Source organism: Amphibalanus amphitrite, unplaced genomic scaffold (genome assembly GCF_019059575.1).
Source record: "Amphibalanus amphitrite isolate SeventyFive unplaced genomic scaffold, NRLGWU_Aamphi_draft 000011F_arrow, whole genome shotgun sequence".
In the NCBI taxonomy this organism is placed as follows: Eukaryota; Metazoa; Arthropoda; class Thecostraca; order Balanomorpha; family Balanidae; genus Amphibalanus; species Amphibalanus amphitrite.
Window position 1 is genome coordinate 1,075,179 of NW_024881507.1, and position 13,361 is coordinate 1,088,539.

General features: G+C 53.0%; 1 protein-coding gene across 2 annotated transcripts; it reads right to left on the reverse strand.

Annotated features, from left to right (window-relative positions):
* Positions 1 to 1,172: 1,172 nt before the first annotated feature.
* LOC122382041 (translation initiation factor eIF-2B subunit epsilon-like) lies at positions 1,173 to 8,462 on the reverse strand. Of its 2 annotated transcripts, XM_043366931.1 has the most exons (13): positions 8,385 to 8,450; positions 8,086 to 8,257; positions 7,642 to 7,766; positions 7,240 to 7,425; positions 6,853 to 7,036; positions 6,276 to 6,517; positions 4,479 to 4,598; positions 3,820 to 4,157; positions 3,235 to 3,450; positions 2,837 to 2,976; positions 2,157 to 2,312; positions 1,774 to 1,926; positions 1,173 to 1,327 (listed from the first exon to the last, which is right to left on the reverse strand). In XM_043366931.1, the coding sequence occupies exons 2-13, from the start codon at positions 8,200 to 8,202 to the stop codon at positions 1,250 to 1,252; spliced, it is 2,055 nt and encodes a 684-aa protein (XP_043222866.1). In that variant the 5' UTR covers positions 8,203 to 8,257; positions 8,385 to 8,450; the 3' UTR covers positions 1,173 to 1,249. The 2 variants fall into 2 exon arrangements, with proteins under 2 accessions (XP_043222866.1, XP_043222857.1); XM_043366922.1 differs by having other exon boundaries at positions 8,086 to 8,462.
* Between the last annotated feature and the right edge of the window lie 4,899 nt (positions 8,463 to 13,361).

Below are 13,361 nucleotides of genomic sequence, written 5' to 3' on the forward strand. Positions count from 1 at the left end.
GCGCGGCCACGGCGGCCGCCGCCGGCGCCTCCACCTACCTGGCCGGCTGTCCGGACGGCTGGTTCGCCGCGCCCGGCGCCTGCTTCCTGTACGTCAGCTCGGAGGTGGCCGTCTGGTCGGATGTACCGGCGCGCTGCGCGGCAATCCACCCGGGCGCCAGTATCGCGGCGCTGCGCACCGTGGAGCAGATCGCCGTCATCCGGCAGCAGCTGGCCGACGTGCCGGAACACTTCTCCGTGGGGGTTCAGCGGGCCGCTGACGGCACGTGGCAGCTGCTGGACGGCAGTCCGGCGCCCGAGCTGCCCTGGGCAGCCGGCCAGCCGGGCGCCAGCGAGATCTGTACGGGCCTGTTCACACCGGACCTGACCATGCACGACACCAGCTGCGGGGCGATGGCCTTTCTCTGCGGACTCGAGTTCTGAAGGCAGGTGTCGCCTCCCGACAGAAGAAGCCAAAACAGCAACCACCAGCGAGTATTCGATGAGTCACAATAGAACGATTTAGGAAGACAATGCGGCTAGTTCACGAAGAAGCTCGAGGCGTGTTCAACATTTTGCCTTATTAAGAGATTTAGCTCAAAACGGTCGTTGGCCTTCACACAGCATTGCACCGGTTATCTAGCTGTGTACCTAGTATGGGTTAGCGTGCGTAGGGTGATAGGCGTCAGCAGTAAATAGAGATATAGGTAGCGACTATAAGTGAGGTTACCTCACGCTGCAAATCGTTTCTGGTGAGTTATCTGAAGTAATAACAGAACAGCTGAGAATCAACTTAAATGCTTGAGAACCGACTTCATGGTTCGTCGCTGAATGTCAGGGGCGCCGGAACTACTTTCAGACTGAGGGGCACACCATAATAGAGATCAACCTAGGGTACCCTCAAATCTAGTTTTCTCACCGGGTTTAGGCCATTTATTTTTCATCCCTTGTCATTTTTCAACAAAAAAAGAAAACATTTGCAAAAAAGTGCGATATTCCGTCTTTAAGTTGTGCCCACGGCCCCACACTTGGGGGGGGGGGGCAAGCTGCTATGGTGAATGTTGATATCATCAAATATGATTATGATCAAATCGATATATGCGTGATTCTACAGCTGCAGTTGTCATAATATACCTACCACCTTACCCAATTTGTATACCGTTCCCAGACTGTTTTCTATTCGAAACCAATAAATTAAATAGTCACCGCGTCATATATTATTTTCTGTCACCCCGGTCACCAAAGAGCAGTCAGTGGGCACGTGCACCGTCTCAACTGGAGTCCTCCTCGGATTCCTCGTCCTCGGACTCCTCCTCCGCCTCCTGCAGCCAGTCGACCAGCTTCTGGACCTGGGGACGGCGCAGGGCGCTTCAGTGAATCGCTCGATCGATGCCTGATATATTATTTAAGTTCTTTAAGAGCGAATACAGCTTCCTGAGATAGCTCTAATAGTCATGCTGTTCCTAAGAAACCTTACACTTCTGCAGCAACTTGATTGTGTGTAAACAAGATGCATAATGACAATAAGCTATTTCATCCTTCAGGAAGTCGAGAGTGCAAATCATTCCAGTGCATTTCCATCACACCCCTCACCGCTCTCATCCTGCCAAACAGCTGTCCTCCACTTTCTAAACAGCGTGAAGCCCAGCTTAACACTCCAGCTATCACCACAGCGAGTCCACCAGCTGTCCCACCGTGAGTCACACTTTGAGTCCATCAGCTGTTCTGCCGCGAGTCCCACCACGCATCACACCGCGAGCCCACCGCGAGTCCTCACCACGATTCCATCGCTCACCTGCTGTCGGACGCGGACCGCCTCGGGACTGAGTCCCTCGGAATCGGCGTGCCAGCTCAGAATGGTGGTCTCGGAGAGGATGTCCCGCTGGTAGAGTAGCATGAGCACCTTGGCCAGGCAGGCCGACATGGCAGAGTGATCACAGCTAAACTCCTGTCGGTTACAGGTCAATGGGTTACCGGCGCCGCCGAGTGCGGGGCGAAACGACGGAAAACAAAGTGAAATCAAAGCGTGAACAAAGGCACTTAAAGCGACCGTTGGGTATACAACATGTGGACGAAAAATATTATGTCCACCAGACTGCAGACGAAGCTAATCCCCAAAGCTAACCCTGACTTCCACCTCCACCGTCTAGTCAGCTGATTCCCGACCCTGTTTCTGACCTCCAGCGCCCTGAGGCAGCTCAGTTCGGACTCCTCGCTCTTGATGTAGTTGGTGAGTAGCGGCATGAAGGTGGTCAGCACGGGCTGGAGCCGCGCCAGAAAGGCCGGCGCCGCCAGACGCTCGTCCGAGCCGTGCTCTGGCACAGAGAGAATCGCCTGAGGGTGCGAGGTACGGGTCAGCTACGAGTCTGGTGCGCAACAGTGCGGAGAGCCGTCAGTCACGGGCACATCACCATCCGTTTCTGAGAGCGGACAACATCAGTCATACAGTCAATTGCGGTTGCGGTAGCCGATAACGAGCAGAGACACCGTCAGTTACGGATACGAGGTCAGTTGGGGTAAAGATCGATATCAGCCGCCGGAAAACAGCCACTCCAGTACATGCCAGTAACTGTACGCCGGTTAGTAAGGTGGGGTTGACGGACACTTAGCTGGAATAAAGCACAGCGACGAACCTCCGGTAAGCATATCGGAGGTATAATTATATGCCTTATCGTACATAAAAACATAAGACCCATTCTGTAAAAAATCTCACCGGACACATTAAATACCCCTCGGTCGTCCAAACAAGAGAAAATTGAGGTCCCCAATAGCATCGTTGCTTGAATAATTGAAAAAGTAGCCGACAAGCAACACCATACAATTCGGCACGCATAACGAATGACACAACAAGCACTGACCTTCACAACAAGAGAATTGAGCTCCTGGACAGTAACGTTGTAGGCAAACTTGGAAGAGTTCACCTCCAGAATCAGGTTCTCTGGACTTATCTTTTCCTGGAAGCCGCGCACCAGACTGTCGAGAACTTCGCTGTAAAACACTGAAGCCCGGAACGAACACATTGGTCAATGCAACCTCAACTTGCAGCTCCCATTAGGCAGAAAGTCAATACAGAAGTCTAAATATTAGCGCTAGTTATGTTGTCTGTCCGCAACTCTGCAGTCATTGGCATAAGAAGTACGAACGTTTAAAAGCGGCACTAAATGCTCACGTCCACAGCTACTAAAAGCTTTGTAACGTCCTACATTCTTCCCAGGTGTCGCTCCCCTTTGGCGTCCCTCAGAGCCCACCCGCTCACATTTGGTGTCGTCGACCACCTCTGGCGACTCGGCGCCGTCGAGCCGCTCCTCGCTCTCGTCCTCTGTCTCCTCCTCACTGCTCTCTCCGCTGTCGCTCAGCTCTGCCGTCGGCAGCTCGGCGGGTCCCAGCCGCAGAGGACTCAGCGTGTCCTCCTCGTCCTCCTCAGGGAGGAAGGTGAACCCGCGACCGCCGGCGCCCACCAGCCGTGACGGCTCTGTCGGGGAGAGGGGGGAGGAGCTCACAGAGGATGGTGGTGCGAGGCGGGAAGACCGGGGAAACAGACAAGCGTGTTTCCAATACGTGCAATGAACGGACGACAGGAAAAACTTGGTGTAACACCGCATAACGCAGGATCCAACAACTGCCTCTAATGCCGTGTTCATGCATCAACTTACAGAGAATGAGTAACAAACTAACAGGACCACAAAACACTTTCAACTTTTCTCCGCTTAACACCCCTCTTCCCTCTCCATCGCTCATGAGTCATGACTCTCCTCATCAGTCATCCACTCGGCACTCCATCCTTTGCCCTTTCTCCAATCCTTTGATTCATCCCCTCTCCATCCTCCAGTCTCCGACTCACCGGGCGCACTGCCGCCGCCGAACTCGTCCTCTGGCGGCCGTCCGACCAGCAGTGTGCCCTGCGGCAGTTCGGCGGCTCCCTCCACCCGCACCCCCGCTCCGAGCACACAGCCGGGGTGGAGCCGGGCGCCGGCCGCCAGCTGCACGCCCGGTCCGAGCAGCGAGCGGCGCACCTCGCACCGGTCCCCCAGCACGCAGCCGGCGTCCAGCACGGCGTCCTCCAGGGTGACGTTGTCGCCGAGCTGGCAGCCGGGACCGACCACAGCGCGCAGCAGCCGGCAGTTGGAGCCGACCGAGGCGCCGGCGCCCAGCGCCACGCAGCCCTCCAGGCGCGTGCCGCTGACGGGGCGGGGAGAGGAGAGAGACCGTCAGTGGGGACCGGGAGACGGGACACTGGGCGTGGTATATTGGGTCTGCCAATACACCGGGTCATCTAGCACCACCAACAGCCACCCCGACGTGGGTATACGGCCTGCACTAGTGTGTTGTATACCCGGCATACCTAGTGACTAAAGACCAGAGGCGGAAACTCCAAGCGCAAAAAATCCAAGCTTCAACAAGACATCCAGAGGCGAAAAGATGGCGTAAGTCACTCAAGTCTCAATTATCACACAAAACAGCGCACAGAGCGCGGCGCCGGTCTCCCCGTTCGCTCCGTACCTGCCGACTTTGGCCGTGCGGTGTCGGTAGACGTTGCGCTGACTGCAGCGCAGGTCGGCGCGATGGGGGCACCGGTTCTCCGGCACCACGGGGTGCACCCACCGGTCCGTCACGTCCTGACTGAGGGCATACACAATCGGCGTCAACGAGCGCGGAGACACGGAACGGATATACGGGCCGGTCGGAACGGATAAACGGGCCGGGGAGAGCTGTGAAGGATGTAATACTGCATCGAGGTAGCGGTGTTAAACATCCATAAATGCAACTTAAAATTCGTCTCCTCAGACTGTTCTAGCAGGTAAAATTGAAACCCTCGTTCATCCCTTAATTACAGCACATTTGATGTTCGAGGAATGAATACTCTTATAATTTTGCACAAGAGGATGAGGGTAAACATAATGTAATGCTTTACAGTGTTTGAGAAATGTAGTAAATTGAGCAGCATTATAATGATACAAGCTCAGAAGATAAAGCTCCATCACAGGCACACATTGCCGGCATAACACAATTAATTAATGTGCCTATGCGCGTCACGACAAAGCAGCAGCAAGCTTTATGTAATATTTAAGCGATCACTGACAGCGCTCATTAATCAGCTGCATGGCATGACTGCAAAAGTCGAGCAATCTACGCCGGCCCTTTGGCCAGCGGCAGTTTCCGGTGTGACATATTGTGTGGCCCACTCACACTGGCCGTCATATCAATCATCGAAACATATTGTAGGTTACATGCAAGCCGTCGAAATATAATGAGGCCGTCAGGCAAGGCATATAGCAATAAAATCGCAGTGTTGTTACTGTTGCCAAGGAAGAGCTTCGTTACAGGGGCATGCGTGTCGCCAATGGGTGCGAATAACGAGCACATTAAACTCCGGGTCCATGCACGGCCATTCGCCGGTTCATATCTAAGTCGATTAAGCATAGCAGCCTAAATGACATACCAACCACGCAGGATAAGGACCTGCATAGTTCAGAGGTGGAACTAGAAACTAGCTTTGATGTTAGCTAGACGTCAAAACTATGCCGTTCCTAATATCACCCACCGATAAAATTGCAACGTTTGTTATCAACAACAGATTCGCTCAAACCCTCTCCACTCGTATATCCGAATATATCAAATTGTTTTAAGTAATGCGATGGATGCTGATGTTAGTAATATACTCGATACAAGTCATGGCAACGAAAAGTCCTGATTGACTCTATTCTCAGCATGGACACCCTACACCGCACTGGGTGTTAGCCGACAGCGCGAGGGTAGCCCGACTCGGCGAACAAACAACTCGACCACCGAGGTCGGATCGGTGGTGCCATTTGGGGCTACGACAGGGGCTAGCTCGTAAAATGTGCAGAGAGCTTTTTAAATCGTGGATAATTGGACCGACCGCAGCTGTTTCTGAGAGCGAGTAGGGAGTCGGCGCTTCAAACGTGGTTTCAATTTGCGGCAATAATTCACGATACCCGTATATGCCACTCGCCAAAATTGCTTGTTTTGTTTGACCTTTCATGCTAAGGCTGTTATGTCACACTTCCAGCACGAAGTACGCAATTGGTCCAAAAGGCCAGAGCATGAATACCGAAATCCGGGGTTAAGTAATGTTCTTTTTTACTCCGAAACTCATTTGCTAAAATCGATCCGGTTCTAGCGACGGACATTTCCTACAGGAGTTAGTAGACAGCAAAGTATATAGAGGATTAACTGTAATCAGCCTCCCTCCCCCCCCCCCCCCAACATACACATGCACATACAGACTCTATTGGCCCATCGTCTCCATCTCGGTAGCACCATCGGACTACTCACGTGACGGTCAGCAGGGTGGCCTGGCTGTCGATGTGCGCCGCGTAATGCGTGCCCACGCGCCGGTGGTACACCGTGTTGCCCATCACCTCCTCGTTCACGATGATGCCGCGAACAAAGTGGTCGCGCGTCTGGAAGTCGAAGTTGTCGGCGAACAGTTGGGGAACGCTCGGTGAGCAGATGCTGAGTCCCGTGTCGGCCAGGTCGTAGTGCAGCTCCACGGCGCTCTGCTCCTGGAAAATGTGCTGTGGGAGGCAGATGGATATAGGGGGAGAGTATTAGAAGGGTGGGACTGGGAGCAGTACAGGAAACGAAATAACGATAAAACGGTGAGCTAGCTATCTCATGAGAAACATGCGATGCCGTTTGTCTAGGTGACACGCACTGGAAATGTAGGCAGATACGCAAAAAGTAAAACCACCTCTCCGTTCAAAGACATTGCAAACAAAAGATCTGCAACAACAGGGGCAATCTTATTGAACATATCTGCCCGTGAGTGACGATCCCGTGTTCTCCGAGACCCAATTAACAGCCACTCCCATCTCAATGAGTCCAAGAATGCTCAGAGAGCTCCACTGACCAGTGGGAAGGTGACGCGGCCCCGCGCGGCGGCCGGCAGCCGCTGGTGGAACACCATCCGCCCCGTCTCGGCGTCGGCGGCCAGCAGCACTTGGGCCGAGTGGCGCCGGACCGGGTGGCCCGGAGTCGCCTCCCGGTACAGCAGCGTCATCACAGAGCCGCGGTCGTCGTTCTTACGGCGGGCGCTGCACGCAGAACCGGGACACACGCAGTGAGTAGTCGAGTTAATAGAGTTTATGGATTCATGGTCAAATGACTAATGGAAGGTATGTTACAGGAACCATCCCTAGTGGTTTAGAAGTGTTTTTACAGAAGCCATCTAGAATTATGTTTTCTCACCAGCGATTGTCCAAAATGTCTTTATCCTTCACTGCCTTGGTTAGCTCACCTATGCTCTTTCATGATGGGCACGATGTCGACATTGGTGATACAGTCAACTGACATCAGCAGGAAGTCGGACTGGATGAGGGCCTTGGCGTCCAGGTCCCTCATGACATCGCCCAGCGAGAGGCAGTCCTCAGCAGTCTGCACGTGGATCACCATCGGACTGTCCTCGCTGAGCCACCGGGTGCCACTGTAACAGAGGTGACTGTCAGCTAGTGGAACGGTAAATGGCATGCAGTAAAGCAGGCCTGCTACAGTATAGCGCTGAGTTGCTAGTTTGTCACAATGGTCAAAACAAAGAAATAGCAAGAATATATGAAACCATTGATAGCAAGAGTGAATGAAAACAGTTTGCATTTTTTTGTTTCTGACCCAAAAGGTGAATAGGTATGTAAAACAGACTTGCCTCAGGTGTTTCTTGACTGCATCAGTGTGTTTACACAGATAAATAAAGCACTCATGTATTCCAGAAGACTCCAAGTACTCCAGGGCATAGTCAACAAGAGGAACATTGACCAGAGGAAGTAGACTCTGCAACAAGCATACATAGTTACTTACTATTAAGTGCTATGAAAACATTGCAATTTGCACAATTGTCATTATCATTTAGAATTGAAATAATTGTACCCAATACTCAGCAGAAAATCACACCACACCCCTCATAATGATAAAAGTTGATAAACAGACGTAAGTAAGCAGATACGACATGAAAATCCAAATATCTTCTAAAGCATTCAGTTAACACAGAACTGGAACAGAGCAGCAGCATTTCAATTCACAGCATCTTTCTCCATATATGGAGAAACAAATGTCGGTAATACACCATGCTCTTCAGCTCGCAGCTACTTACCAATGGTGTATCCAAACAGTATGGGGCAAGGACATCAGAAAAATTGTCCGTCAATAGCACAGCTTGAACCACATCTTCCGCCTTCAGGGAATTTGTAAGGCCCTTCTTTGAAGACATATGGATGTTTTCAGTGGTCCTCTGTGCAGTTTCTTCTACTTTTACTTCTAGCCTCCTGAGAAATTCAAGGTTGTTATACCCTGCTTACACAGTCATTAGTTCTCAGTTCCAGTTCTCTATATACCGTGCAGTCATTTATGAAAAGGTAGTTTATAACGTTTATAAAATCACGCAGTTCATACTCCAACAGTTCCAACAGAAATGCCAAATAGCATGCAAATAGCCATCTGCGCGGGCCACGGAAAATCTGTGCGCTGTGTTTGAATCATATGCGCAGTATATGAAAGCAACTTTGACAATAAATATTACTCTTGATGATAAGTGATAATTTAGCCTTATTTTGATTTGTTTTATTTAAAACATCATAAAAAGAGAATAAAAATTTCGAAAACGAAAACACAAGGAACTTCATTGTAAACGCTAGCGAGACAAGAGAATATGAAACAACTTAGTTTCTAGGTGGCAGCACCCATCAAATGATAATTTTCGTAGATGTCGCCGCTGAACCAGCCAGGGTACACTCATGGGAACAAGCAGTAGCAGGGCACTTCATTGGAGACAATATACCCATTCCGTCGTACCTACCTATCCTCGGGATGCTGAAAACCTTTTCCTCCACGCCATAACCCTATTACGGGCTGGACAGGCAGCTCTATCTCATACGGGCTGCTCCCTTGGAGCGCACCGCAGCTCCTGAGGGAGCCACCCGTATACCATTAGTAAGTCGGGTGCAGGGAGTGCGTGGGGGCTGGGTGGCCTGTCCTAACGGACGGGCTCAGCTTCGGCGACTCCCTAAGGTGCCTGCCCAGTCCAATGTCTATAGTCTCATTGGACTGAAAGGGCCTATAACACAACAAAACAAACAAAATTGGAGACATGGTCTGATCCCAGGCTGTCGGGTACTCGGTTGGACCTGAGACTGTTCTCACACCGTTCCGTGCTTCTATCCTCAGGATACAGAAATCCTTCTCCTCCACGCCGCAACCCCCCTCCGGGCTGGACAGGCAACTTTATCTCATACGGGCTGCTCCCTTGGAGCGGCACCGCTGCTCCCGAGGGAGCGCACCCCGTAGCCGGGTGCAGTGAGTGCCTTGGGGCTGGGTGGCCTGTCCTCTGGACGGGCTCAGCCCCGGCGACTCACTAGGGTGCCTGCCCAGACCAATGTCTCCCCTTTATCCTATCATCCACCCGGCTCTGAAATGGTCTTGCCAGACCGAAAGGGCCTAACCCAACAAAACAAACAAACAAACAGACTGTTCTGAACCCAGTGTCCCCCTCACGTGCCCCTCACAAGCGGATCACGATTCCAAAGACAAGAAGATGTCCGTTTGGCCAATCGTGAAAAGCGATGCTAATGTTGCCGGTAGGTAGGTACCCCTTGGCCCTTACATGTTTGTACCAATACCCATCATTACCTCCAGCACTCTGCTCCGGCAAATTTTGCAGCTAGTGATGGTTGGTATGTGGACAACTTAGGGGCAGCTTCATTTCTTTTATCCTCCAACAGGCATGTCATCCTCACTTTCCACGCATTCAAACTGCTCGCCCGTAAAACCAAAACACCGCCTTTTCGAATGATTACTAGCAGGGATGCGGAGCCGGAGCCGGAGTCGGAGCCGGAGCCGCCGGAGCCGGCATATTTTGCCCGGAGCCGGAGCCGGAGCCGGAGCCGTGAAACAATATAGCCCGGAGCCGGAGCCGGAGCCGGAGCCGCCAAAAAAGGGGGCGACTCCGGCTCCTTTTTATTTTTTTGAAGAGGAAAAAAATAATTGACCTAGTTCGGTTTGACAGTACAAGGCAGTAAAACGATATGGTACTTACGTCATGGGCCATCAAGTGAATGAAAAAATCCGAATATCCCCAGTATCCCACAGTACGCAAACAACTTCCTGTTTGCTCTTCCCCCCCCCCCCCACGTCTACTGCATCCCCAGAACATGAGGACCAGTCATCAGGTGACGGCCATTGTTTTCAAACCAGTGCAGTGGACTGCGACTCCCAGCACCGTCTCATCCCCCCCCCCCACCCCTCACCCCCCAATGCAGCCGAGACGGGTGTCAGCTTACGATGGTTCACTGAACTCCGATCCGATTCGCGGCGACTGCGTTTCCAATGCCATCGCTTCCTAGCCCTTTGTTCTGCCAGTTCTCTCCGAGGTGCGTTTGCGCGGGGACGCGGTGAGCCGGTCATGGCAAAGAGTAACGCGTATAACCAATCCAATTTTTCTTCCACCCGTATTTAATTGATTGCGTAGGGGATGTACTGAGTCGGAGCCGGAGCCGCCGGAGCCGGAGCCGCCGGAGCCGGACCATTTTACTCGGAGCCGGAGCCGGAGCCGGAGCCGCCATACCATTTCACCCGGAGCCGGAGCCGGAGCCGGAGCCGATTTTTTTCTCCGGAGCCGGAGCCGGAGCCGGAGCCGTCTGAAATTTCCACGGCTCCGCATCCCTGATTACTAGTGATTTACGATATGAATATATGCGACCATAAATAAGATGGGGTCATACATCGACATAGGAGCGTGAATAAGGGTGCCGGCTAGGCCGGCCCCGTTCCCGTGAATTTCCTGACGCGTGACGTGACGTCACGAGCCGAGTCTATAGCGTCGCCGGCGGCGGGGAGCGCCTTCCGTGCGGCGGCAGCGTTAGCGGCGCGGCGCAGTCTTCAGAGCGCAGCCGGGCCCGGCGGCCGGCCTTTGAGTGCAGCCGCGCCCTGCAGACCGCTGGAGCGCCGCCAGCCGGCCCAGCTGGGCCGCCGCGCGCTGCTCGGCATGGTCAGCACGTCCCGGCCGACGCACACGGCCGCTCGGCGGGCCGCCGCCGCCGTCGGCAAACAGAGCTCCCGCGTCGCACCGCCGCCGCTCTGGGGGAACATTGTCGGCTCTGGGCGGCCCGGGCGCGGCCGGACCCCCGCTGCAGACGACAATCGCAGCGCACGGGCGCACACTCCGCCGCGAATACATTAGCCGCTGCCGCCCCTGCCTCCGGAACCGATCCGCTGTCGCGGTGCGCCGGCTGACACACACACACACACACACACACACAATGTTTATTAGCAGAGACAGAAAGATTCCGGAAGAATGAGGCAGAGGGATGCAAAAGCGCAGAGCGCTTGAGTTTAAGCATCACTCTGAAAGAAAATGCAAACAAACGAAAAAAAAAAACTCCAACCAGATGAGATTCTAAGCATGAGCTATAGAAAAACATTTACAGGCGAAACATAAAGCATACGAGTTGGCTGTCGCCGCCACGACAGACACCGAGCAGTAGAGCAGCGTGCGCGAGCCACAGCACGGTCAGCCCGGAGCGCCACGACCAACCGCGGCCTGATCCCCTAGGTCAATGTCGTACTGTTCAGTGAGCTGTAAATCGGTTCGATTTTAAAATGAATTTTTGAAAGAGATGTGCGACTACGCTGCCGCTCTCATCGTCCAGAGTCTCACCGTAAATCAGAATGTCAAGTTTTTGTTTTGGAGAAATTACATTGAACTCAATACCTAATTGATCGTATATAGTTTGAAACAAATCAAGCCTTAGTGGTTCAAATAATGGACAGTCTAGAATGTAATGCCGAACGTTCTCGCTTGGAAAGCCACAAGCACACACAGACGTTTCACTTTTTTGAATTTGGAAGAGATGGGAGTTAAGGTGACTCATTCCGGTTCTTAGTCTTGTGTGCAGAGTATTTCCTAATTTAGACCCAGTTATGTAAAATTTTGGAGGCTTGGTCACCCCCAGCCGCTCAGAAATCGTCTTTTTGAAGGATGTTCGTGTCAGGGATCGGATGGACTCAGGGAGATGACCTCGAGGCCACGCACTCAGCGCGGCGCCGCCCACACGGACACGGCGCTGACCGCAGCGGGACGACCGTGCGCGTTATATGCGTGCGCTGCCGCCGGAGCCCGGTGTGTGAGCTGCGGCGCACCGCGACCCGGCCTTGGTGTACCGCAAATCATCGCCGAGCGCGCCGGCGCCAGAAAGGCGACGGGAATGGAGGGCTGCGGCCAGTGTAGTAGGGGCTCAATGAGCCATAGACCCAAGGAGTTATGTTTGTTATCACTGTAATAGATTCATTGGCTCGCGGCATTGATTGAGAGACGAAAACCACAAGAAGTACAAACCCTAGTGTGCAGAACCTACCCTCGGAGTCGGTCGGCGGTCCTAAGGAGACCCAACAGGCGATCACGAAAATGAAATTCTTTCCCCTTTTGCAGTCGTGTAGCGCTTGGTTGTTTTCTAGCTAAAGAACGAATTGTATTATTTACACCGAATGACCGAACATATAAGATTGTCCGTTATATTTAAACGGACATGGTATTCGGGCTTAGAAAAATAAGAAAGAGATGGAGTCGGATGGAGAGAGGAAGAGCTAGAAAAAGATAGAGGGGAAAGAGAGATCAGTGAAAGAGAGAGGGAGAGGAGACGAGAGGAGAGGAGAGGAGGAGAGGAGAGGAGAGGAGAGAGAGAGAGAGAGAGAGAGAGAGAGAGAGAGAGAGAGAGAGAGAGAGAGAGAGAGAGAGAGAGAGAGAGAGAGAGAGAGAGAGAGAGAGAGAGAGAGAGAGAGAGAGAGAGAGAGAGAGAGAGAGAGAGAGAGAGAGAGAGAGAGAGAGAGAGAGAGAGAGAGAGAGAGAGAGAGAGAGAGAGAGAGAGAGAGAGAGAGAGAGACGGGCGCCGACGGACGGGTGACAGGCGTTCCGCGGACCCGCCCTCCCGCCATCTCCACGTCCTCTCGCTGACCCAAAAACGGCGCGAGCCAGGCCGGCCATGGAGCATTACGGCGCTGGAGTGGCGCGCAGTAATTGTCGCCTTTTAGTGGCGCGGCGCGTGGCGCGGCTCGTGAGCTCAGCGGCGCGCGCCGGTGACAAAGGCGGTGTGATGACGACGGACGGCGCGGGCGGGACAGAGTAAACCGGGACTGAAACCGCTCGTCTTGGTTTGGCGCGTGTCAGATCGTCCCCGCCCTTCAGACATTGTGAATCTGATGTGAGGTGACCCTTCACGCTTTCGATGTGGCTGCAGGGCACTTTCCACGACGCTGTAGGTTGTGTGGTCCGTTTCAAATTCCGTTTTAGACTCGCGGGAGACGTATGCTGTGTAGCGGTGTAGCACGTTTACTTCTTACATTACCACTTCTATGCAAGCCAATCATAGGCATCGTAGG

Excerpts from the sequence above, each read along its gene's own strand:
- LOC122382041 (XM_043366922.1), bottom strand. The coding sequence starts at position 8,202 with ATGTCTTCAAAGAAGGGCCTTACAAATTCCCTGAAGGCGGAAGATGTG. Across the intron at positions 4,158-4,478 it reads CGCACGGCCAAAGTCGGCAG|CGGCACGCGCCTGGAGGGCT; the intron begins GTACGGAGCGAA and ends CCGCCCCGTCAG. Across the intron at positions 2,977-3,234 it reads GGTGGTCGACGACACCAAAT|TGTTTTACAGCGAAGTTCTC; the intron begins GTGAGCGGGTGG and ends TCCGGGCTTCAG.